The sequence below is a fragment of the Haliotis rufescens genome, unplaced genomic scaffold (genome assembly GCF_023055435.1).
Source record: "Haliotis rufescens isolate VD_foot unplaced genomic scaffold, xgHalRufe1.0.p SCAF_102, whole genome shotgun sequence".
NCBI classification, from domain to species: Eukaryota; Metazoa; Mollusca; class Gastropoda; order Lepetellida; family Haliotidae; genus Haliotis; species Haliotis rufescens.
The window spans coordinates 682,229-706,118 of NW_025963783.1; the positions used below are offsets into that span (position 1 = coordinate 682,229).

At 39.2% G+C, this 23,890-nt stretch overlaps 2 protein-coding genes across 3 annotated transcripts; one reads left to right on the forward strand and one right to left on the reverse strand.

Annotated features, from left to right (window-relative positions):
- Window positions 1-1,442: 1,442 nt before the first annotated feature.
- On the reverse strand, window positions 1,443-3,404 carry LOC125377873 (protein wech-like). Its single transcript, XM_048391946.1, has one exon. The coding sequence runs from the start codon at window positions 3,402-3,404 to the stop codon at window positions 1,740-1,742; it is 1,665 nt and encodes a 554-aa protein (XP_048247903.1). The 3' UTR covers window positions 1,443-1,739.
- A 2,310-nt stretch (window positions 3,405-5,714) lies between these two features.
- On the forward strand, window positions 5,715-22,721 carry LOC124119680 (deoxynucleoside triphosphate triphosphohydrolase SAMHD1-like). Of its 2 annotated transcripts, none has more exons than XM_048391929.1 (18): window positions 5,715-5,733; window positions 12,164-12,203; window positions 12,902-12,920; window positions 13,215-13,233; window positions 13,471-13,631; window positions 13,774-13,883; window positions 14,037-14,107; window positions 14,754-14,891; window positions 15,288-15,353; window positions 15,552-15,728; window positions 16,899-16,990; window positions 17,248-17,304; window positions 17,820-17,935; window positions 18,596-18,705; window positions 19,879-19,956; window positions 20,631-20,735; window positions 22,062-22,184; window positions 22,337-22,721. In XM_048391929.1, the coding sequence occupies exons 2-18, from the start codon at window positions 12,176-12,178 to the stop codon at window positions 22,391-22,393; spliced, it is 1,527 nt and encodes a 508-aa protein (XP_048247886.1). In that variant the 5' UTR covers window positions 5,715-5,733; window positions 12,164-12,175; the 3' UTR covers window positions 22,394-22,721. The 2 variants fall into 2 exon arrangements, with proteins under 2 accessions (XP_048247886.1, XP_048247887.1); XM_048391930.1 differs by having other exon boundaries at window positions 18,602-18,705; window positions 22,337-22,717.
- The last annotated feature ends 1,169 nt before the right edge of the window (window positions 22,722-23,890 follow it).

Sequence of the window (23,890 nt, forward strand, 5' to 3'; positions counted from 1 at the left end):
CCCCGTTACTTACAAATACATATTGTTTCCATATATATTGATGCTGTTTTGTTCATTCATCCAAGGACAAGTTTAGAAAATCTGAGCGAATGTGTCTGTTCGTCGACACCAACCACAACACTGCCGACATAATCCCACGAAACAGTCGTGAAGCCATGGTTATCTATCAAAACTATGGAAAATACATCCGTTTCATCGACAGTATTAGTACCTCGCCAAGGCTCTGAACTCACTTTATACCACTTGGCACAGATAACACGTACTTCTTCGTTGCCCAAAGGTTATTTCTCTAAATTATCAGTTTGTATCAATCGGTAAAACGGTATATGATTGGCTACGGGTGTGTCATGAATTGCCAACAGAATCCTACATAGCATATATGTCTCTGTTCTCGAAATAATATTCTGCCTTGATCAAAAAAATATAAATGGCAAATGTTTCCATATCTTATTTTAAACCGTTTATTTGGTGCAGAAGAGACTTGTGATTAAGATTGCTAAGCCTATAGATGCAAGTGCGACATCCGCGTAGAAGCAGGCTGTAGTTTCTCTAATGGCAGATATGTTTCAATGAAAAAAGTCACCAATTATATATGACAATGTCCATTCATTTCACATTTGATTTACCAGGGGTATTTGTGTTTATTGGTATATCTCAGATTCTGTTTTGTCTCTCAATGCGAGATGTTATGGTTCAGTTTTCACCCGTGTTTCATTGCCGGGAACAACAGTGACGTCATCAACTGTTTGAATGTTTGGCAGAGTAAGAGATGGGCTTTATACATTGTTTCCATGCAGGCACTAGGACCCAAGCATCTGGCGTGACAAGCCAAGCTTTAACTACTCGTCTACCCCACCTTTACGGCCAACCCCTCCCGCGCCTTCTGGAAGATCTGTGTTTGAATCTTCAGAAACCCATGCTTGTAAGAGTTGACAAACGGGATAGGGTGGTCAGGGTCGCTGACTTGGTTGATGCATGTCACCGTATTCCAATCGATCAATGGTCATGTTAATCACTGGAACTTCAGACCGCCGTCTTGTAGCTTGAAGAGTGTTGAGAGCGGCGTTAATGAACCTACCGTCCAACCAACCAACAAACAGTAAACAGTAGCAAGAGGTGACTAATATATTAAGGTGTTATGAAGAAATGAAGCTTTTCTCATTTTGACGTGACAGTTTGACTCCGTTGGATACAGATTCGTGAGGTATTAGTGATTTGTTTGTTTGTTTGTTGTTTATCGCCGCACTCACCCACTTGACCTGCAGACCGGCGTCTTGTAGCTGGAAAAGTGGAGTGCGACGTTAATCAACCTACCGTCCAACCTGTCAGCCTCGTTTTATCCCCTTATAAAAGAAATGGAAGTAATCGAATCACGTCAAAACAACCGAGCGATAAATGGCAAAATTAAACAACACTGTAAATACAATAGTTTTTATGCACATGTCAATACAAAAGGGGACACAGGTGAACAATATGATTTAATTTTTCTTTAGAAAAAGTTATTGGTTCGTAAACATATTGTTTCATAACAATGCGCTTGCGTCCCCTGTGCATCTATCATTACCTCATCATCAGGATCGAACACAGTCAGTTTTCGGACCACGGAAGTAGGAGTAAACACACCTACATTGACTTCACACTGGTTGTGTTTCTCAATCTCGTTATATATATAACTGAAACACTATTCAAAGGGAGATCTATACAAAATCATTCAGTCGTTCATTCACCGAGACCACCCTTCATGTACATCTTGGTTTGGTGCGTGTTATGAACCTGTAGACCATCACACAGTGGCGGTTGGTGACGTACAGACCATAAGGGAAAGTGATGCCATCCCTTGACGTCAGTACGTCTCTCAACCAAGTGCCTGAACTACTCAAATGAACCACTTTGTTTGACATGTCGTCAACAACAAGCATGTCGCCTGTGTTTGTTCCAGTGATGCCACATGGATTCATTGCTCGATGTTGTCCTGTGGGTACATAATTAAACACAACATCTCCGTTTGGTGTCATACATAGCACATGACTTCTTGGGGCATGACTGCATGACACCAGGATGTAACCTTGACTGGTGGTAGATAGGAATAAAGGATCTGATACAAGGGTTCCCCCATCTGTGACACGATTCAGCGTCCTCAACACATTCCCCGCCATGTCCAGGATGTCCACACAGGGAGGCGACCCGGATCCTGCTGCCAGGGTAGTCGGTGTCAGGGCCGTCAGACCAAAGTACTTCTTCCTTGTTGAAATGTATGATTGAAGAACAAGGTCAGGTTTCACTTCAATTAGTATTATCCCCCTTGTCTCGGGAAGGGTCACAGCCATGTGATGGGCATTAAGTTTTGCAATCCGCCGAGGGGGGCTCTGAACAGAGAGCTTACTCTGACAGGGTTGAGTATTGCGTGTGTAGAAGGATTTGACGCACTTGTTGTTATTATCAGTTACAACTATGGTGTCTGTACCGCCTTCATTGAACACTGCCACGTCATAAACATGAGGTAAACTTGTCTCATCTTCTGTTTGTATGTCCACTGTGTCGTGCAGAACTGATGTCGATGTAGAATCAAACACATCTTCATATATGGTATTAATTTCACCCAAGCTTACCTCGTGTATATTGTTACAGATCTCTTCACAATCATGCTTAAAACATACTTTCTCTCTCAGTTCATATTTTATATCTGAATTTGGGTCGTATACTGTAGGAAACTCCTCTGACTCACACCACAGGTACATCTCATAGATGTCCATTTCACTTCCAGACTCCAGAGCTCTGTCTATCATCACAGAGTGATGACTTATCATCTGCTTGGCCATCTCTTCAGACTTCATTTCAGTTTTCAGTCGCTCGATATGTTTCTCAGTGGCGTCATCCAGTTGGTCCAGGAGTTGTCGTTCCTTCTTCTTTATGGCTTCTGTGACTCTCTGGATTGTAGATCGGATCTGACACTGAACGGTGATTCTGTTCTTTATTACCTCAGTCCGTTTGGTTTCTAAATCTGTAAGCAAACTCTTTGTTGCTTGTAAATGAGACGCTAGTCTTTCCTTAACTCCTGTAACACAGCTGATCAGTTCTGGCATAACGGATTCAAACGGTAGAATTGCCTCACACTTTCTGTGATACAAGATGCAACAGGATTGACATTGCAGTTTCTTACAATCTTTGCAGTAGAACTGCATGCTTTGATCTGGATGTTGCTTACAGAATGGTTTGCGTCTTTGGTTGATTTTGACCTCTGTGGACAGGTCAGATACGTCATGGTGACGAGTGGCAGGAATACGTCTGTGAGCCTGCTGGCATCCCTCACAAAGACAGATGTCACAGTCAGCACACCAAGCAGTGGCTGGAGGTGCCGCTCCTTCATCACTACATAGGATGCACTTCGGCGTATCTGCAAGCATACATACAAATGTGTAAGCAGTTATTTTTCAACAATAGAACTACAATATTAAGAAATAACCTTTAACCTTTCAATGTACATACGAGGAATTCACAAACCAGGGATATGAAGAACGTAGCTATGTTAGGATGAGTTCAACACTGGTAGCCTATTCGGAAATACCTTTTGTCTTGGGATTAAATGAATCCAAGAGACCCTGAATCAAAAAGCTGGGTTTCACCTCCTGTGCCCACTCTTCAACTGGCCTGTTTGAGTCGGCTACTTTGGTCATCTTCCGACAGAATGGACAGAGGAGAGACTTGACACTGATGGCTTCTGGTCTGGTTTCAGTGTAGCTAACGACACATTTCCGACAAAATGTGTGATAACACACAAGTGTACAGGGGTCATCAAAGACGTCCATGCAGATGCTGCACGTCAAGAAGTTGTCTGTCAATTGTCGGTGCACTGCCATCTAAAATGTTAAAATAAAAATATTAGCATTCTCAACTTAACGTCATACACCTTTTCATCCATAAGAACCAATTTTTTTTTTGATTGATATACGGGCAGTTTTATCAATAATGTACTCACAGAGAGTAGATATGATACAACGATCTTTAAAATCATGAAGTAGTTTGTTATGTGCCTCCGACACATGTTCATGTTCCAATGCCTATCAATGACAACAATGTTGAACAACATATAAAAGCGGTCAGTAAGTGAGAGCTCAGTTCGTGAGTTACAGTTTTGTGGATGAAAATATTAATGCTTGAAAATAGCTCAGTGTCATTTCACAGTTCCCAAATAATCACTCCACAATACAAAGACAAAATTATGTTTTGGAACGCGTTATTGCGTTATAGCGTTATTGCGCGAATCCCTTAAGGTGCACGTGTGTGTCTGTGTGTTTATTGGATGCATGTGTAAAGTGTGTGTGTGTGTGTGTGTGTGTGTGTGTGTGTGTGTGTGTGTGTGTGTGTGTGTGTGTGTAAGATAGAGAGAGAGACTAGATGTGAATGTGTTTCTGTATGTGTGTTTATGTATGTGGTTGCTTGTACTTAATGCCGGTTTCATGTTGCTAGCCCACTATGCATTGAGACACCATACCGCATTTTAACATGAAAAGTGAGTGAGTGAATTGGGTGTAATGCTGCTTTTAACAGTATTCCAGTTATATGAGGCGTGTCAGCTTGATGTGGGAGGAATGCCCGAAGTGATGCAGTTCTCAGACGTTTACCACTTCGGTAAAACCCATGAGCATGGGTATGGTTCTGACAATCCTAGAAACATAATCAGGGCGAACCGGGATTCGAACCCACAATCATAGGTTTCCGACGTGCCCAAGGGACGCAACTGTGCACAGCGAATCACCGCGCCTTAGACGTCTGGGCCACCCGTGCCCCCTTAACATGAATACCACACTCCGACACAATATACTGACTCCAAGCCGACCAGTTCTTGTCTTAACTCCTTAATGCCAAGGGTCAGACTTGTTTATGATGTGGCAGGGGATCAGACCACAGACCTTCTGCTGTCTGGCCAGGCACTCTATCCACTAGACCATGGAGACAGTCTCAGTTGCTATGAAAACATGAACGTGACCAATGATTATTGAGATAATGTCATGAGAATAATATATGTATCTAGATATTGTCAATGAAAGGCACCTGTCACGGTTTGCAAGACTGTCAGATGTTTGTAATTGAAGTATTGATTGATACATGTTAAGAAGAGCTGTAACCATGAACCTGATGATCCAGTTTCAGTCCTGTGTCACTACTAGTAATGTCAGAAAATGCTGTCCAATAGGAAGACCACGTACAATACAACAAACAGAAATTATACCTCGACACAGAAACAAAGAAAACACCACTTCACTATGATGTAGCACCAGACAACATACTTGCTCAGTCATCAACAAAATACCTTTAGCTTCGTCAGATGTCTCCTCCAGCCATTCTGCTGGACTGACTGTCTGTCTCGGTATTCTAAGAGGCGGGGCTGTACACTGACACAGGCTGCTCATGCATAAACGCTCTCACACAGCTAAGTATATTGTGTACATAACGACTTTCTGAGCTAGGTGGTCACCATATGTTGCAATATCGATAGTTAATGCAGTATAACATTTGTATTGTGCAAGTCTTTGTATGACTGCACACATATTGCACCTGAGGCGATATTTGGTGGGCGGAAGTGTTGTCATATGTCGGGAATACAATGAAACTGAGTATTTACAAGTTCAATTTTTGTGAAATGGTTTAAATGCTGTACCAAATATCCTGAAACAAAGGAATGCTAGTGGATGTTGAAGCGCATGTTGTAATTTGAGCCACTATCGTGTGAAGGTATGTATATTTCAATATTAAAATTACTATAAGTTACAAACAGGGCCCATTCTCAGACATTAAGCTGATAAGCAGTTATACTGCTGAATTATTGTTCAAAGAGCAGTCAAAAAAAGTTGAAAAAAACCTTTCCATTATTATAGAAAAGTATTTGCGGAAGTTAGAGTCCATTATGAGAACCAATTAGTGTGTTGTGTATGGTGTTAAGTGGGTTGTGTATGGTGTTAAGTGTGTTGTACATGTGTATAGTGTTTAGTGTCTGGAGACGTTTAGGGTTAAGTAATTAATAAACAGATTTATTGTGTATATGTATGTATATTAAGTGATTAACATTTTTGTCTCCTTGACAAAAGGTGAGGTGAAATGGGGTTTAACGTCGCGTCCAAGATTATTGTACTTATATAGCGACGTGCATGTACGTGTGTGTGTGTGTGTGTGTGTGTGTGTGTGTGTGTGTGTGATGCCGATTTATAGTGCTAGCTCACTGAGACACCATGCCGCAGTTTAACATGAATACCTTACTCAGACACAGTACACTGATTCCGAGCCAACCAGTCCTTGTTTTAGCCCCTTAATGCCGAGCGTCAGACAGGGTAACAACAAGTACCATATTTTAACGTCTTTTGGTATGAAGCGGTCGAGGATCGAAACCCGGACCTTCCGCTCTCGGGGCGGGCGCTCTACCAAGGAGGCGGTGTCCTTGACAAAAGGGCATTATACAACTTGAAATGTATGATATGATCATTTATATCTACACGTGTCTGCGGCATCCAATTACTCATTCATGTTATTTTCATACTTTGTTCAGCACTGGCAGAATTCATTCAATTGTGGATTGAATTGTACCGGGTCGTCCATGTGAATATTTACCCTTTTCCTTCAGGATTTCAGACGACCGATTGTTTGAATTAGTTGAAAATGTCCCAAATCCCTTCATATAAAAACCTGACGTGAAGAAACTTAATGACGACATTATGATGTAGCTGCTTGTCTATCGGTTAAAATATTGATTTGTATTGTTCACGTCAGGTATCATGAGATATTGCAATATTTTTTATGACGTAATGCATTCTGGTGACCGAAAACGTGAGTGTCGCTCATATCGTGATTTGTAAGGTATAAGTTGATTTGGACACACCGGGTTTAGTCGGACCGAACACTTGAGAGTTGAGAGTATGGGGAAAATACCTTCAAATTAACCAACGTTTCTGCTTTGAATACGATGAACATCATTTTGAAGTGGTGTTTATTGACATATAGTTCTATTCTATACATGTAAACGCTTCGCCAACAGATGGAAACTTGTATCACGATAGTTGGTAGTTTTTGATACGTTTCAAATCCTATTTCGTTTAACGATTGTAACATAAGCCAGCCCTGCTTACACACAGCTCGACTTTATTATGTTCAAGCGATTTACTGGCAATTACTTCATTATGCTGTTCGTTTTTTGTGTGTGGATGTTCATAAATGTCATGTATGTCTGTTGCATCAATAATATGTAGGTATGGTCGTCGATAATGGAGTAATTAGCCAATGACGTTTGCCCGTCTTGGCCCGGCCCGACTCTTGGACACTAGTAGAGGAAAACTTAGTAGTTCATGACAACAATAGCATTTACCCCCCAAATTTCAAAGGAAAGCGATGAAGCGTGAGCGAGTGGAGGGGGGTACTTGAAAGTGCGTTAGACCGTTGCAACCTCCCTAAAGATGTGGTAACAAAGGGGACAAAGAATGGTATTGATACAAGCAGAGTGAAGGTGTTGAGACAGGTGCTCGTCGTCTGCTAGCGGTTTCCCGTTAGTCGTCTGCTAGCGGTTCCCCCGCTTCAACGGGTTAGATGCGAATAAGAAAAAAGTTCGTCTGCTTTTGGACAGCCGTCTGTTGGTTTTTGAGACTAAGGATGGTTGTTGTAAGTGTCTTCCTGAGAATGAAGAAGTTAGACGATGGGGAACAACCACATACCGCATCTCATCATTTCAAGCATAGTTTGATGGTGAATACAAATGTTGATTTGTCTGTTATGTGTTTTTATTCTTTGTGCACATGGGTACCTGTCGCGAGTTCTCGGCAGTAAGGCGGTTAGCAGTGTATAAATGTGTGCGTGGTGCGTGTCTGGCTCGCGTGCCGGGCTCCAGTGCCCCGGTGTATTGAAAGGCGATTTAAAAAGCAATGTGTGTAGTAAATACATATAGCCGGTGTCAATGTTGTTTGTGTAAATGGAGTTATTATATGTACAGTGTCAATTTCAAGACACATGCTCCTTTCTACTATGGTAGAAGTGTCAGTAAACTTACGGTTTTGTAAAACACTGTCAAACTGCGGCGATTGGGTTGAAGGGAACAGTATCCCTTTATCTATCATACGTATCTGAGTATAATAAATAAATAGCAGAAAATTTAGCGTTAGTTAAAAACTTTCATTGGAATACGCACTTTATACGAGGAGTGTGCACTCAGCCTAATGTAGCTCAGCTGGTATTTTCATACCATTTCAGGATCATTTGGGCTGCTTTGTTCTGGAAGGTGTGTGTTGAAAGTACATCATACCACAATAGAGACGGGTTGTGTCAACTTTATATACGCCGGATAATGTAGGAAAAACATGTACTCCTAGCTGGATCAAATTCATCTTGTACGGTCTACACGTTGTACACCATGAACGTTAGACAACCTGTATGGAAAAAAAATTAAATTTAGCGCGCAAGAACGAGGTAGTCACGTCACCCTGCATTGACTACAACGCTGAAGGCAGCCGGATTTTGAATCACCCGCGCTGCGTACTATTGTGAACCATTTGTATAGAGGGCGTTCACTTATTCAGCTCTGTCACGACTTGCATTGTTGATGTTTCAATGCTAGCGTTTCCTTTTAACGTGATGACAAATAAACCGTACGGTTTGAGTTTTAACCGTGTAACATGATGTACACAGTTTTACTTCAGAACGTGCTATTTTGAAAATAGATAGAACCATGTCTATGTATTGTGGCGCTATCTATGGGTAGCCCCTTTAAAAAACAAGAAACCCGAGTCCACTGTCGAGGCATGCAAAGGCATCCTGTCGCACGGTCGCAAGCCACAAACCATCAGAGTACGAAATTTAAAGGGGCATTCCAGGATTTTATAGAGCGCCAGTCTATCAAACTGTTTGTCACTCAGAACGAAGACATTAAAGCGAATTACGCCGATAGAGTCATTCGAACGTTGAGGTCACACATAGCGAGGTATCTGACACACAAGAACACCGAGCGCTATGTGGACGTGCTGTCCGATCTAGTGTACAATTACAATCACACCGTACACAGAAGTTTAGGCGAGTGGGCTCCTGCAGATGTGAATGAGCGAAATGAAGTCAAAGTATGGAATCATTTATACACGAAACCATCACCATACTTGACAAACAACATCCGTCCCTTTAGGATGCTCGACTTGAGTTCTGTCCACGCGAGTCTTTCCATCTGCATCCCTTGGACGTCCCATGTAGCACACCAACACAAATATTTACCCAATCGATATATTCGTACTCAAAAAAATACAGATATCTTTTTCATGTAATGATTTACCTCGCTGAAATCCATTTTGGAGTGATATAAAATAACAACAAATGATAGTGTCTCTAATGTTTAACGAGACTGATAAGTCTTAATCTGAATTGATTATTTTTAAATTTATTTTTTTTATTTCGACACATATGTCTCTGATACTAAAACGTATATATGATAAAATAGATGCTGTAATAAACAACATGGCACGACCTTGTACACGACTGTATACAATGTATTTTGGCACGTTTTTCTTTTATCTCAATGAAATATAACAATCATATATAATTATTTCAAGTATATAGTAACACATAACATGTACATTGAAATTTCGGTCGGTTGTTATTAGTATTCGATTGTATTTTTATTTTTTACTTAAAATCCCGCAATTAAATACATAAATTTCAAAGCTCTGTTTGCAGAAACAGAATTCAAAATACATGCTGAATTGAAAGAAGGAAATGTAAGAGAGCCCTTTATATCTCTCATGTTGTGACCAAGTCGAAAACAACGTGAATTTCTTTTTCTATATATATCACTGTAATAACCTGCCATATTATATAGTCGCGGCTTGAGAAACCATTTGGAAACTTTATTCAAATTTGGGTATCCAAAGAGCTAGCATATGATGTATGGTATCAATGTATAAAAAATGATTATATGCTTATTACCAACAACAATGATTGTTTACATACCAAAAGAGTATCCAATATCTGAAGAACAAAACAAAAAGAAAATAGTACATACAAAATAATTTTCAAGTAATAATAATTTTGAAAATATTTTAAAGAACAATTTTTAAAAAACGCGCGTAGTAGGAGTATTTAAACTTTCAGATGGTATTTATCATTAAGGAAAAGGTGAATAGTTGTTTTTAAGGGGTTAAAATAATACTGGACTAGGTAACAAAGTATATAACACGACAGCAGTTGGAATGCATCATTGTGAATTCTGTAAGAACTAGACATTGGCTACGGTTTATTACGATTTTTGACTGTGTACATTTAAGGTCGCTCTATTCCAGTTTGGTCCCCGACTGGTCATCAAAATAGAAAATGTGTATTAATTGTCAATGAATATTTCCATATATCGGAATATTTACGGTAACGAAGCAAACTATATATGCAACTTAACGAATCTTTGACACCACCCATAGAGATGTGTACTCTGTACCGATGAGAAGAAACTGTGTGCGGTATTCAATAAACCCAAGTCAACATTTTTTAACAAAATACATTATTTTGTAATTTAATACAAATACCACTGAGAAACATGGATAAAATACACACTTACATTTAAAAGAAAGTAATGTTAATAATTACAATGTACGTTTTTAATACCGAGGCAATTCTTCATAGTAATAAAAAGTATATCAAGGAGTATGTCTAATTATTGCCACTTGTAACATGGACGCTAACAACGATATTTAGTACTGAATTAATGCAGTATATATTGCAAATGTATCCTTATAATTTGGCCTGAACATTTTGTAATGTTTGATATTTTTCTAAAATATTTGGTGGGAATTATTCGAAAGCCAATCCGGCATATATACAATCGCAACATTGTGGCTCTTGATACTACATAAAGGAAGTGAGCAGAAAAATCCGCACTGCTTTATTCATTTAAGACACTAAAAATCCACATTAGTTTCTATGTAAGGGCGGTTTATTACGTCCAGAAGTGACACATCGCCATTACCGGACCCTGTTTTTCGTTCTCTCGCCCACTTCACAGGCAGCACGTGCACGATGTGGTCGACAGATGTCTTGAGAAATAGTACCGTACATTTATTCATACGCAGTTGAGAGGCATATGTGGATTTGTGGGAATCAAAAGATAATCAATGAGGCTGACCAATCAGATTGTGGAACACACTGACACTGACACTTAAAAGCTTGAAGCTTTTTGAGAAAACAATACTGCCATGATAAAAAAATATTGACCTATGCAATCTCTATGCAATTACTGGCGATATCACGTCAATCCAGAAGGATAGTAAAAAACGAATTTATTATCCGGACTGGTAGATTGCACGAAGATGCTGAAGATTAGCGAATATGACTTATCAAATTAGTATAATGCGCTACTTAAAGAACACTGTAATGTGTTAGGACGTTATACTAGACATGTTAAGGAATGTGTTTCAATTCTATAAGGTAAGCATATTTGGTGTGTTCTATCTGAACACCCGTAGCGTCTTAATACATGAAGGAGCTATCGCCTCATAACCTAAACAGCACCTATACGCACCATCCCCATAATCTAAACATGTTACGACTTAAAACACCCTTAAACATATTTAGAATTAAAGTTTTTAGAATTATAAATCTTGCCAATATCCTGAACACTCGTGAGTTCATTAACAGTAATTCTAGGGCCGGTTACTTGTTGCTGCTGGTGGTTATTATAACTAATGCCGTGTGTGGTCGTTTACTGATTCCATAATTTGGTTTCAACCAGTTTCTTGGTTATCCTTAGACTAACATTTAGTCTCTGAAATATTATATTACACAATATCCTTCTTGACTCTAAAAAAAACAAAATTCCCTATGCTGATTTCAGATACTGTGGAATAGAGCTAGCTTGAGCTGGCTAGACTTGCTTTTGTATGCATTTCCAGATTAATTTTTTAATAAAATAAATATATTCTCCACGGCCATGGTGCAGGACTAGGTTAACCTCTGCTTTTCAATCTGGTATTCCCCTTGAATCAGTACGTTTTACATTGTTCACCATACAATGTACACTTTATTACCTACAATGTACACAGGCCATTGCTTACTACACACTTTACGTAACACAAGGGACTTCCTAAAATCTTCCCAATGAAATGCACCATATACAAAGCACTCTGTACAATATTCACTGTTCACAATGTAATTTCAGATAGATGAAAACATGTCTACGCCTCAAGAAGATCAATCTGGTGAGTCATAAATTGAAAAGGAACTAAGTTCTAAGCAACAATGTGCACAGTAATAACAAACGGACAGAAAAGCTGAAAGTATGTGCATTATCATGTTGAAACATTCAAGGCCTTTGTACCACACGTTGGTTGCAAGGGCCGACTAAAAGTGGCTCCAATGAGTGACATTTGCTGTCAGTCACCCAGGTCCTACAGCATGGATCGTTGGTCATGCTATTGATCGTTTTGTGCGAAATCAATTGTTAACACATTGCCGTGATGCAGATAGACTTTAACGCTATCTGTGTACAGGTCCGCAGTAAGATGGATCTGCATGTGTGCGTCTGTTATTTAAGTTGACTTAACCCCTTGTATCATTACTATTTGAGAGTGCTTCATAAACACACGCTCATGGTATAGTCGGAATCGTACCATCGACTTGAATTTGGAAAGGATTTTGTTGCTTTATTTAAAGGACGGAACTGTCATTGTCTTGGAAAATATTTTTTGCCATTTCAAAATACTCCAAGAGGGATCAAGTTTCATATGGTGCTATAAGATAAACTGTTGTGTCAATAAAAAGATCATTGGCTACATCTACTTACTTTCTGGTATCCCCCGCCCTGATATTGCTGGAATATTGCGAAAAGGGGCGTAAAACTAGACTCACTCACTCACTGACTAGAAAATTCGATTAATTGTGTCATCATTACTTACAGGTATACCACGTGGCCCAGTGTGAGTATTATTTGCTTGTGTATATACTCATGTTTTTAGTTATGTAAATTAGTTCAATGTTACATTTAACCTAACCTGTCCTCTTAACAATAATGCATGGCAGTTTTGTACCAGCATTATATTTTCACTTTCTATGAAATCTGTTCATTATTTGATGTATACTGTCAAAGTAAATACGAAGACACGTAACAAATTCATTTGAAGTCGTGCCGACATGCTTTTGAGATTAAATGAGCAAATAACAGTTTATGCATGCACATGTATTATACATATGTGAATGTTTTCTTTCTGCAGAAAAGAGTCCGGTTCAAAGGTAGGCATTGATACCTCAGGCAGAGTACCTTACATTTTTATATGTCAGTGAGTTTTCATTACGGAGTAGGCGTCCTAGACATACGAAAACATTTGGAGACTGCATTCGGGAGATTTTTTATAACCATTGGATGATAAATGATCTAAATTGGTAACGATCAACGGACATTTTAAGAACATATACAATCTATGGTTGAAGCCAAAGAAACACACATGATCAACTTTATTTTATTATTAGATCTTCAAGGACCCTGTTCATGGGACTATAACGGTGACGGGTTTGTGTGTGAAGATAATAGACACCCCGCAGTTTCAGAGGTTGAGGTATTTGAAGCAACTTGGGGGAGGTTACTTTGTATATCCGGGCGCAGCACACAACAGGTTTGAGCACAGCATCGGGTAAGTAATATCACAATGGCGATGTCACAAGTAAGGCCCATTAAAACATTTCTAGAGCATATTCTCAGGACATGAATTACTTGCGTACACAGCATAACAAGTCGGCGTTGTATTTCTTTCTTTTCTGTGTTTGTTACAACAGAACTTACTATCTGGCTGGAACATTTGCTCGGATTCTGCAACAGGAATATCCAGATTTGAAGGACGATGAAATCACGTGCATTGAAATAGCAGGACTGTGCCACGATCTCGGTAATTAGTTAACCTTTTTCCAAAATCACAATAAGCGTAGATCTCGTAATAGGTTGTTTCAAAGAGGAAAGAAAGTTAATAACATTTCTATCAACAGAAAGATACTGACACGACACGAATATGTGCACTAGATGTACGTTTTTGTTTTTTAAGGACACGGCCCATTCTCACACGTCTTTGACAACTTGTTTATACCTCGTGTGGTGCCAGGCAGCGAGTGGAAGGTAAATAATGTTCTCTGGGGTCATTTCTGTCACGGGATGGATGTGACTATTCCTGCATTAAACAGTTAACGTTAACAGGAGGCGTTGTTAAAAAATACTTACTATAAATTTATTTGTAAATGATGAAAATCCAAAGATCAGCACGCTTAAGTACAACATGAAGCTTAAATAACAGTTTGCTATGTGATGATGCTCTTCACCAAATTACACATCTTAATATGATTTGAAATGGTACACCTTTTCATACAACACATTGTTTATGTTTTAATTATATGACTAGACTCACACTGACTGTGATATGTATTGTGGCAGCCACTTTTCGGAGGATATGCAGAAACCCTGTGTTTCGTTGGTCTGTCCTCCAGCATTGAGACAAGTTGGGATATTAATTAAATGAACAAAGTGACATTACACAAAACACAATCACTGATGTGGTGAGAAGAGTGAAAACACATTTCAGCCATGAAAGCATGTTAATAAAGGCATTAAAACAATCAACAATATGTAACAGATGAACATATGAACAGACAAGACATATAATTAAGTACGGCAATTATTGTTAGAGAGTGTATGAACACACACAGAACAGACAATGAGTATATGAGCAAAATTAAAGAATTTGTTTTGCTTACTTCAATGATTTCAGCATGAGCATGCCTCAGTCGATATGCTGGATCACCTCATCAACACCAATGAGGATGTGAAGGAAGCCTTTAAGAAATTTGATGAAAATGGGACTCGTGGTCATCTCGAGCTCATAAAGGACCTCATCTTAGGCAGGAAGGTTAAGTATTGTTCCTTCCATAGGGAGGTAGCATGATCAAGGGTTCTTTACCATTCTTACCATTTGTATGTACCCTAACCTAACCCTGATCGAGCGTGTGCCAGGAAATGAGAAGGGCGGACCCGGCTTTGCCATATCAAAATACGGCACTTGGCATTATATGGACAAAAAAACACTGGTCAGCTCAGTCAGTATAGTGTGCCTGAGTGAGAGATCCATGTTTAACTGTGCAATGGTATCTCAGTGGGCTATCACTATAATAGTGGCATCAGTCTAGTGTAACCAACCTCTACAAACACACATAGTATGTCACTATATCAGTGCAATACTCTTGACCCCGACATTAATCTCACGTCACCCCACCCCACCACTTTATCCCTTGTCGTCATGTTTTAGAATTCTGCGGGAGAGCCAAAAGGAGGTGTGCACGAAATGAGGGGGGAAAAACCTTTCCTTTATGAAGTGAGTATTTTAATACCAAGATCAATATTTACGGTAATATTAGCTTAACTGGTTTGTTGATAATAATATAAATGCTTAAATATAAAGTTACCAGAAAAAAGCAGACTTTCCGACACTTGACCATTGTGATAAGTCCCTCTTTTTTTTAGAAATTTAAGATTTTAACATAAGTATATAACAAATAAATCTTATCACTAGATTGTCAACAACGCCGAAACGGGAATTGACGTAGACAAGTGGGACTACTTTGCTCGCGACTGTCACATGCTGGGCATAAAAAACAACTTCGACCACGACAGGTACATGAAGCTGGCGCGTATAATCTTCGTCGAAGAAGAAGGCGGCAAAGTGCCACGGATCTGTGCAAGAGACAAGGTAATCCATCAATCTGCATTGGCTATAGCCTAAGTGTTGAGGGACATAACCAAAAACTGGTAGATCAAGTCACGTGACGTAACTGAATTTTCCGGTCAAAGCCACCACCAACAACAACAGGTTGTAAGGTATTGTACAAATATTTTGTAATCGGAACGAAACATTAAGCCCTCGGTTTTTTCTGTATTTATAACTTTTAACACCCATCCCGATACCGTTGCACGTCGAATGTAGCGCTGATTCTGAACGATTGTTACTGTTAACACCTATCTTAAAAATAACCACACAATGTTCTACAGCTGTAGAAACACAGAGAATAATGCTTCATTGCCATATTTATATGGCCATTATTATGATCCAGTATTGACCTCTGATACCTGCTGCAATATATTAAATGGAGAATGTCAGTCGAAATAGTAAAATTTACAAGAGTGTAAAGTGTCCTATTATCGCCGACTACAACAGCTACATCTTCCTGAAATGTTTTATCACTCGGCTTTGTGACTATTAAGCATACTCATTAATAAATCTCCCCTTGGTGCATCTTTCACCATGAATGGTTTCATCAAAACGGATTTGTAGATTTAGAGACTCTGCAAATAATGAATAGGTCCAGACATCTTCCATGACTCTTTGGAACGGGAGATGTTTACTATCCATTAATTCGTATTTGATACTGTTCACTTTTAAAAGAACGTCATCACAACAGTGAAAACTTAGTTTGCTATTATTGTTCAGAACAAATAATGGTATGATTGGAGGGGGCTATATGTTGACAGAACACGGAGAAGGAAGTGTGACCACCACGTCCGTCAAACGTTGACTTATGGAGTTCAGCTTCTTTATTCTTTAATCAGAAACATGTATTCATGGTAAAGTCGGAATCATACAACCAACTCTGCTTTTGGCAGGGATCTCCAATGAAGATGGAAAGGGTTTTGTCGCTTTAGTCATCGCAATTTCAGTAAACATCACCATAGTTTATAGATATAGTGCTTGATACTCATTGTATTGATACAGCAACTTTCTTAAATGCCACTTGAAGATACCATAAACGTTTTCCTTTTGGTACGAGTTTCACAGAAGCAAATTAACAGACGCCGGACGCCTAAGCTGTGCAGGTGAGCTAACCGTGTGACCAGATTCATGTTCCGTTTGTGTTGACTGCAGGAGGCCTACAACCTGTACGACATGTTTCACACTCGGGAGACGTTACACCGAAGAGCATACCAGCACCAAGTTACCCGTGGAGTGGAACTCATGTATGTACAGTCATACATCTTCACGTTTCAATCATTGTTTTTCAGTTCCTTTAGGCCTCAGGTGCTTGTGTACAGACGTCATGGTACATCTAAACATACTGACAAATCAAGCAAAATAAAAAGAACATGTAAGGAACGTAGGATTATGTATCGAATGCACTCAAATACCTATCGTTTGAACATGTAGCTCGTTTCATATTAAGCGGCAACCTTGACATTATAAATTGCAACCATACTTTGAACATGTGTATTTTCAGGATTGTTGATGCGCTCAGGCTCGCTGACGAAACTGTGCGGATAACAGGAAGTAATGGGTAACTGAAGCTTCCGATTGCATTTGTTTGAATGTGATTTTATGAAGAACCGAATGTGATTACTTGTATTGGATAATAATTTGTATAGATGTAATCGCTTTACAACACTGTTAATATGATTCCATATGTATCTCCCTGTGATTTGGATCCGTGAAGATCCGGGGTAGAATCGCTTGCCGTTAAAGGCGACTAACGGGATCGGGTGGTCAGGCTCGCTGACTTGATTGATGCATGTCATCGATCCCAATTGCATGGATCAATACTCACGATATCAATCATTGTCTGGTCCTGACTCGATTATTTACAGACCGCCGTCCTATGGCTGGAATATTGCTGTGTGTGGCGTAAATCAACAAATCAACCAACCAACCCTGTGCTTAAAATATATCCTATTCACCATCATACAAGGTAAAACATCGAAATGCAAAAATTTGAGTGGAAATATACAACGATGTCAATGCTTCATAACTTTCCGAAATCAGAAAACAAGACTTATGTAATGTGTTTTGTTTCAGCAAACAACAAAAAATATCAGAATGTATCAATGACATGGCAGCCTACTCCCATCTCAATGACAGCATCTTACAGTTCGTGGAAGATCCTATAAACCTGGGGACGGAGAATGATTCTCGTGAATACCATTTTAGTGTCGTTACAATTCTAAATGGATGTCAAAGAATTCCCTCCTCGCATATGCATATAATGCATGATATATATGTAATATGCAATAACAGAATGAAACTCTTAAATGATTAAAATATAATGTTGTGTACGATGGGGAAATTGAAACAAATATTGCTTTGCGTAAAGTCCGTCTGTTTCCGTGAAGTCAACTAGAGAATTTCCCAGGGGGAAATAAACTGAGCAACAGTACGTATATAGAAAGGGCATGACACAAAATTATAAACTTGTAGACATGAACTGTACAAATTGGGATGACTGCCCTTCATATTCAACTGTTCTGAAATGAGCTGCTGAATTTAAGCAAGGCAGAAAAAGTAAGATGCCATGCTGAGCTCAAGTGGAGGCTGTCCATGGCCTGGTTATGGTTCACTGGGTTGTGATAATATTCCAGACACAATTGAGATGTTCAACGTGACCAAACTATCCGAATGTGTAAGCACATTTATTACTCTATGTAAAACATGTTCTACTTGTTTTAGTGTGATGACACTGTGATCAGAATGACCTGGAAGCGAACATAATATATGGATCTTATTATCACAAATGAAGGTGTTTTGACCACCAGTCGCAAAATTGTACGCGTTACATATAACAGCATGTGGATCAGTTCCAGACACCCTTGAACAAGCAAGAACAATCATCAGAAGACTCCGCACAAGAGATTTGTACAAGTGTGTTGGCCAATACACCCTGTCTGCTGCTGACCCTTTTACACAAGTATGATGATAGTTTTGTACCTCAGTTATCTCACAAACTGCCTCCATTGTATAGTGGATGGAGCACCTGTCAACAGAGCCTAACTTCAGTGATCCAATCCCCTGGTCACGTTAGGTACTGGTTGTTACCCAACCTGGTGCACGGCATCAATGATTATAAACAAGCGTATAGTCGATGAAGTCATCTATATCCCCCGCCCATTTTAACACGTTATGGTCCCAAACCAGGACCCAACATTTCTCTTAGCCCATGTCAAAATAACTGCAATGGAACTTCTAAAATAACATTTCTAAAACTCCTGAATATCAAATGGCACCAGTTCAGTTTGTGCTTTATATATAGACATGCAATGTTTTCTAAAATTCATAAATAGCAAAAGGCAACAATTCAGCAAGTGTCTGATAGATGTGGAAAATTTCATCCGGAACCATGGGCGGTCAGGTAGCCAAGTGGTTAAAGCGTTCGATCGTCATGCCGAAGACCCGAGTTCGATTCCCGACATGGGTACAATGCCGTGATATTGCTGAAATATTGCTAAAAGCGGCGTAAAACCGTACTCACTCACTCATCAGGAATCGAACCTTACCCTTATTGTTGTCTGAGTCCAACTTGTTGCCTTGGAAACGTTAAAAAAATAAAATTATATAATTCCTAAATAGCAGAGGCACCATATATGTATGTGTCTGGTAAACATGCAAAGTTTTGTTAGAAAGTATTGAATGGGTTTAGAGTTATGCTCCAGAAACGAACTCTACCCTATAGAACCTAAGTCCAACTTGTTGCCATGAAAACGTAAAAAAATAAAGATTTCTAAAATTCCTAAATAGCAAAAGGCACCAGCTCAGTATGTGTCTGGTAAACATGCAAAGCTTTGTAAGAAAGTATTGAATGGGTTTTGAGTTATGCTCCGGAAGCGATTTCGGGACACACGTTGGGGCGGGGGATAATAAGACCCTGACCAGAGTCGCTTACAATTAAGCTATATATCAACTGTAACTTTTTGCAGAGCTCAAATGAGTGAGCATTAGTTTTGTGTGAAGAAAAAGCAGTGAACATTTATATTGTACAATCCCCATTTGTAGTATGTACATTTCGTTGAAGCACATTTACTTGTACCGGGGGCCTGTTCCTTTATAATTTGAGTAAAAGGGTAACTGCCCATTTTACTTTCAGGATGACATTCCAGGTATTAGGGAAAAAATCTGTAGTCCTACAATGGCGACCTGGGATGACAAACAGTTTGAAATCGTTGTAAGTACAACTTACCATCCCATGTTCGAAATAGTTGATGGCTGTCTGGTATGGTTATCTCCAGTTAATGTTTATGTTACTGTTTCACTTTCGTTTTCCGAGTGTATGCGAGTTTTAGTCAAACATGTTTTCCACATTGAATTTCCAAAATCGCAAGGGAAAAATATTTATTGGTTGATTCAATCAATGGAATCTGTGAAAACCTTTTTGCCGTCTCCACTTAATGATTGTTATTTGAATTTGCCGAGATAAGATGGCGAAAATTGGTGTTCAGTTATGGTGCAGAAGTTAATTACACAAATTTAATATCTTTACTCTCTTCATTGTCGCCTCATGGAACCTTTTGTTTTTGGTCATATATGGAGCCGCTGAATTCCTGGACGTAGTCTTATATCGTTTTTTATGACGTAGTGTGCCGCTGCTGCTGTGAGATATTCATCTCTGTCACGTGTGTTTGGGTGGTTGTTTCCACTTACATATGGTGGCCATATGTATGTAGAGTAGACGCATTCATGAAATCTGATGGAATCTTCGTTTGTTTGTGTTCTTAATCTCTGGAAAATAACTCCATATATTTGGGGACAATGGGTAACTTGATCTAACAAGAGGTGAACGTAATGCAAAGTGATCACTCTTGCAGAATTTGGAAAGATTCATATTGGTTTATTTTGTAGCTGACGTCTTTCGATTATGGAAAGAAAAAAGATGATCCATTAACAAAAGCATGGTTTTATAGAAAATTCGAACCTGCAAAGGCTTTCACTTTGCCGGCTGATGAGGTATGTTGACCCTTTGTTATACTACAGACAAAAAATAAGGGAAATGATACTAAGGGTGTAATTACGAGAAATGTCTGCAAAGTTAATCTTGTATGTTCACCACGTTGGGCTTATACATGCACGACACCTTGATGTCATACTGTTGATTAACATGCGTATGGTTGCTCTTGGTATTGCCCGTAAATCAGCCTGAAGTGGTACCCGATGCTGGGTCTGTGCTCCACTCTCTGCCCGAGAACATCCAACAGCTGCTCTTTTGGGGACATATCAGGGGACTTAGCAGGCCAATCCATTGTCTGTATGACTTCTCGTGGGAGTCTTTAACAACAGGACGCAAATTTTCGTCAACATATCAACGGTCAGACAAATGTTTTTTCACAGTCACCAAATCAGTTCGGCTGTCAGGTGGGAAGACCACCCAACACCATAACACACGCCCCCATACCGATCATGGTCACGACGTGTTGCCCTGGCATACCTCTCGCCGCTACTTTAACGGCAGAAGTTGAAATTCGCTCTCCTGTTAAATTAACTTGTGATAACAGGAGCAAATTTGAATCTAATGCGTAGTGCAATTAATGCAGTAAGACGATCTTGTCAAGGTGTCAAGTTTAGGTCTGCCACGCCTATTGCAACCCCCCTCGTTTGACGGTATGTTTCCCAGAGTCGAGTAATTACAATTTTTGATTTGCCAAAGATTCAGGAGATTGGGATATTCACGTCCTCTCCTACCCTCCCCCAACCCCGACACTCTCTGTCGTACCCAAAATCGACCTGTCTCTTCAAATTGTCTGTTCAGTGACATATTGTGTCAGAGGCATTTTGAGCATGTGTATATGTCATTTGCATTGCATTAAGATTTGTGATTTCCGAGAAATGAGTACACACTTTGGCTTCTACGTGCTGTTCCTCCATGATGTAAAAATCATTGTGATTAAATGTTGCATTCAGGTGCATCGTCACGGTATTGTAAATGTACACCTGAACGATAGCTACATTCAAATGAATAGTACCCTTATTTTTTGTCGCTAGTTTATGTATATTTTTAAAATGCCATTATATGTAGAATATCTTAAACCGAAATGGAATACTAGAAGTATTTTTTACTAAAAATAGAGCAACGGAGACTAAATTGTTTACAAGAAGAATGAATATATTGTTCATGTAACACTTATAACTTAAAATAAATGTTCGACCTTATAATTTGGGACTGGCTGTACATGTGTTTCTAATTATAATCATTCAATTGTTCAAACAACTTGTTTTTAGTAAACTATCAAATAGGCATATATCATTGTTGATGAAATAATTATACTTATTTTCTAGATATCACGGATGCTTCCAAAAAGATTTCAAGAGCGTGGAATTTCTATCTATTCCAAACAGAAGGAGTTCGAGGTAGAAATTGCCAGACGTTTCAAGCGTTGGTCCGATGAGCGAAAAATGGAGGTAAATTTGGGTGAACGTCTGTATCATTCATCAGGTTACATATTTAGAACCGATGTGCTATATCCATGATTACTGTTTTGGCTATGTTACATTGAATGGAGAATATGTCCACTTTAACTGTGTAACCTTTCCACTGAAATCTTTTGTTTGAGGAGTTCCCGGAAAATTCAGGACAACAAGTCCAGATGCCAGGAGTCTCCAACCAGTGAAATGGGAATGCCCTCACAATACAGAAGCCGTGTGACGGTGATATCCGAAGGCCTTCAAAGGCTTAGTGCTATTTAATGTGTAACATTCAATCTTCACATATTATTATAATAGTGTTTTTTATGTATTTATTCCTAGCTGGTGCCTTAATGGTGATAGATATGTAAGAGTTGGTTGACATCTGCATGCTGATCTAATCTAAATCTCTGCCACTGACCACATTCCACTGAAGGAAACGGATCAGTTTCATGAAGCGTTTGACAGCACGACTAATTATTCCCCGCCACGAAGTGGAAGGGGGATATAGGAATGGGTGCCGTCCGTCCGTCCTTCCGTCACATTTCGTTTCCGGAGAAGATCTTGAAAACCGTACCATATTTCTTCACCAAACTTGGCACATAGATAGATCTAGTGGTGAACTGGTGCCTTTTGATAGTTTGGGATTTTAAAAAAAGTTATTTTTCGAGTTTCCATTGCAACGACTTTGATTTAGACTGAAAATGGTGGTAGTCCTCGTTTCCGGAGCAGATCTGGAAAACCGTACCATATTTCTTCACCAAACTTGGCACATAGATAGATCTAGTGGTGAACTGGTGCCTTTTGATAGTTTGGGATTTTAAAAAAAGTTATTTTTCGAGTTTCCATGGCAACGCCTTTGATTTAGACTGAAAATTGTGGTAATCCTCGTTTCTGGAGCAGATCTTGAAAACCGTACCATTTTTCTTCACCACATTTTGCGAATTTGATAGGTCTAGTGGTGAACTGGTGCCTTTTGATATTTTTGGATTTTTTTTAAAAGTTATTTTTCGAGTTTCCATTGCAATGACTTTGATTTAGACTGAAAATGGTGGTAGTCCTCGTTTCCGGAGCAGATCTGGAAAACCGTACCATATTTCTTCACCAAACTTGGCACATAGATAGAACTAGTGGTGAACTGGTGCCTTTTGATAGTTTGAGATTTAAAAAAAAGTTATTTTTCGAGGTTCCATGGCAACGCCTTTGATTTAGACTGAAAATGGTGGTAGTCCTCGTTTCCGGAGCAGATCTTTGAAAAACGTACTATATTTCTTTACAAAAAGGTCCAGTGAACATTGTTCACATGGGGCTATAGCATTGCACACACCCGACATGTCATATTGGCGGGGGATGTGAGTTTTTCAGGCTTGTTAGACTTTAATGTGTTCTTTACATCGTTCTTTTTGTGCCTAAACTTGGATTCACATCTTTCTTGGTACATACATGTACATTGTTTTAAAGAAGTATCATTTTGTTGCGAATAGTTTTTCTTATGCTTTTTCATTGACGTACCAAGTGAGATAATAAATAAAGCAGATGGTTTAATACATTAGCGACAGCCTGTAAGAAAGCTGAAGCCCTGACTGCAAATCTGTGACATGAAAGATGTAAAGACGAACCAGTACAAGATAAGCACGATCATCATTATTCTCGTAACAAATACAATATTGAACCTTTAGTCCACTATAACTGTATATTCGATC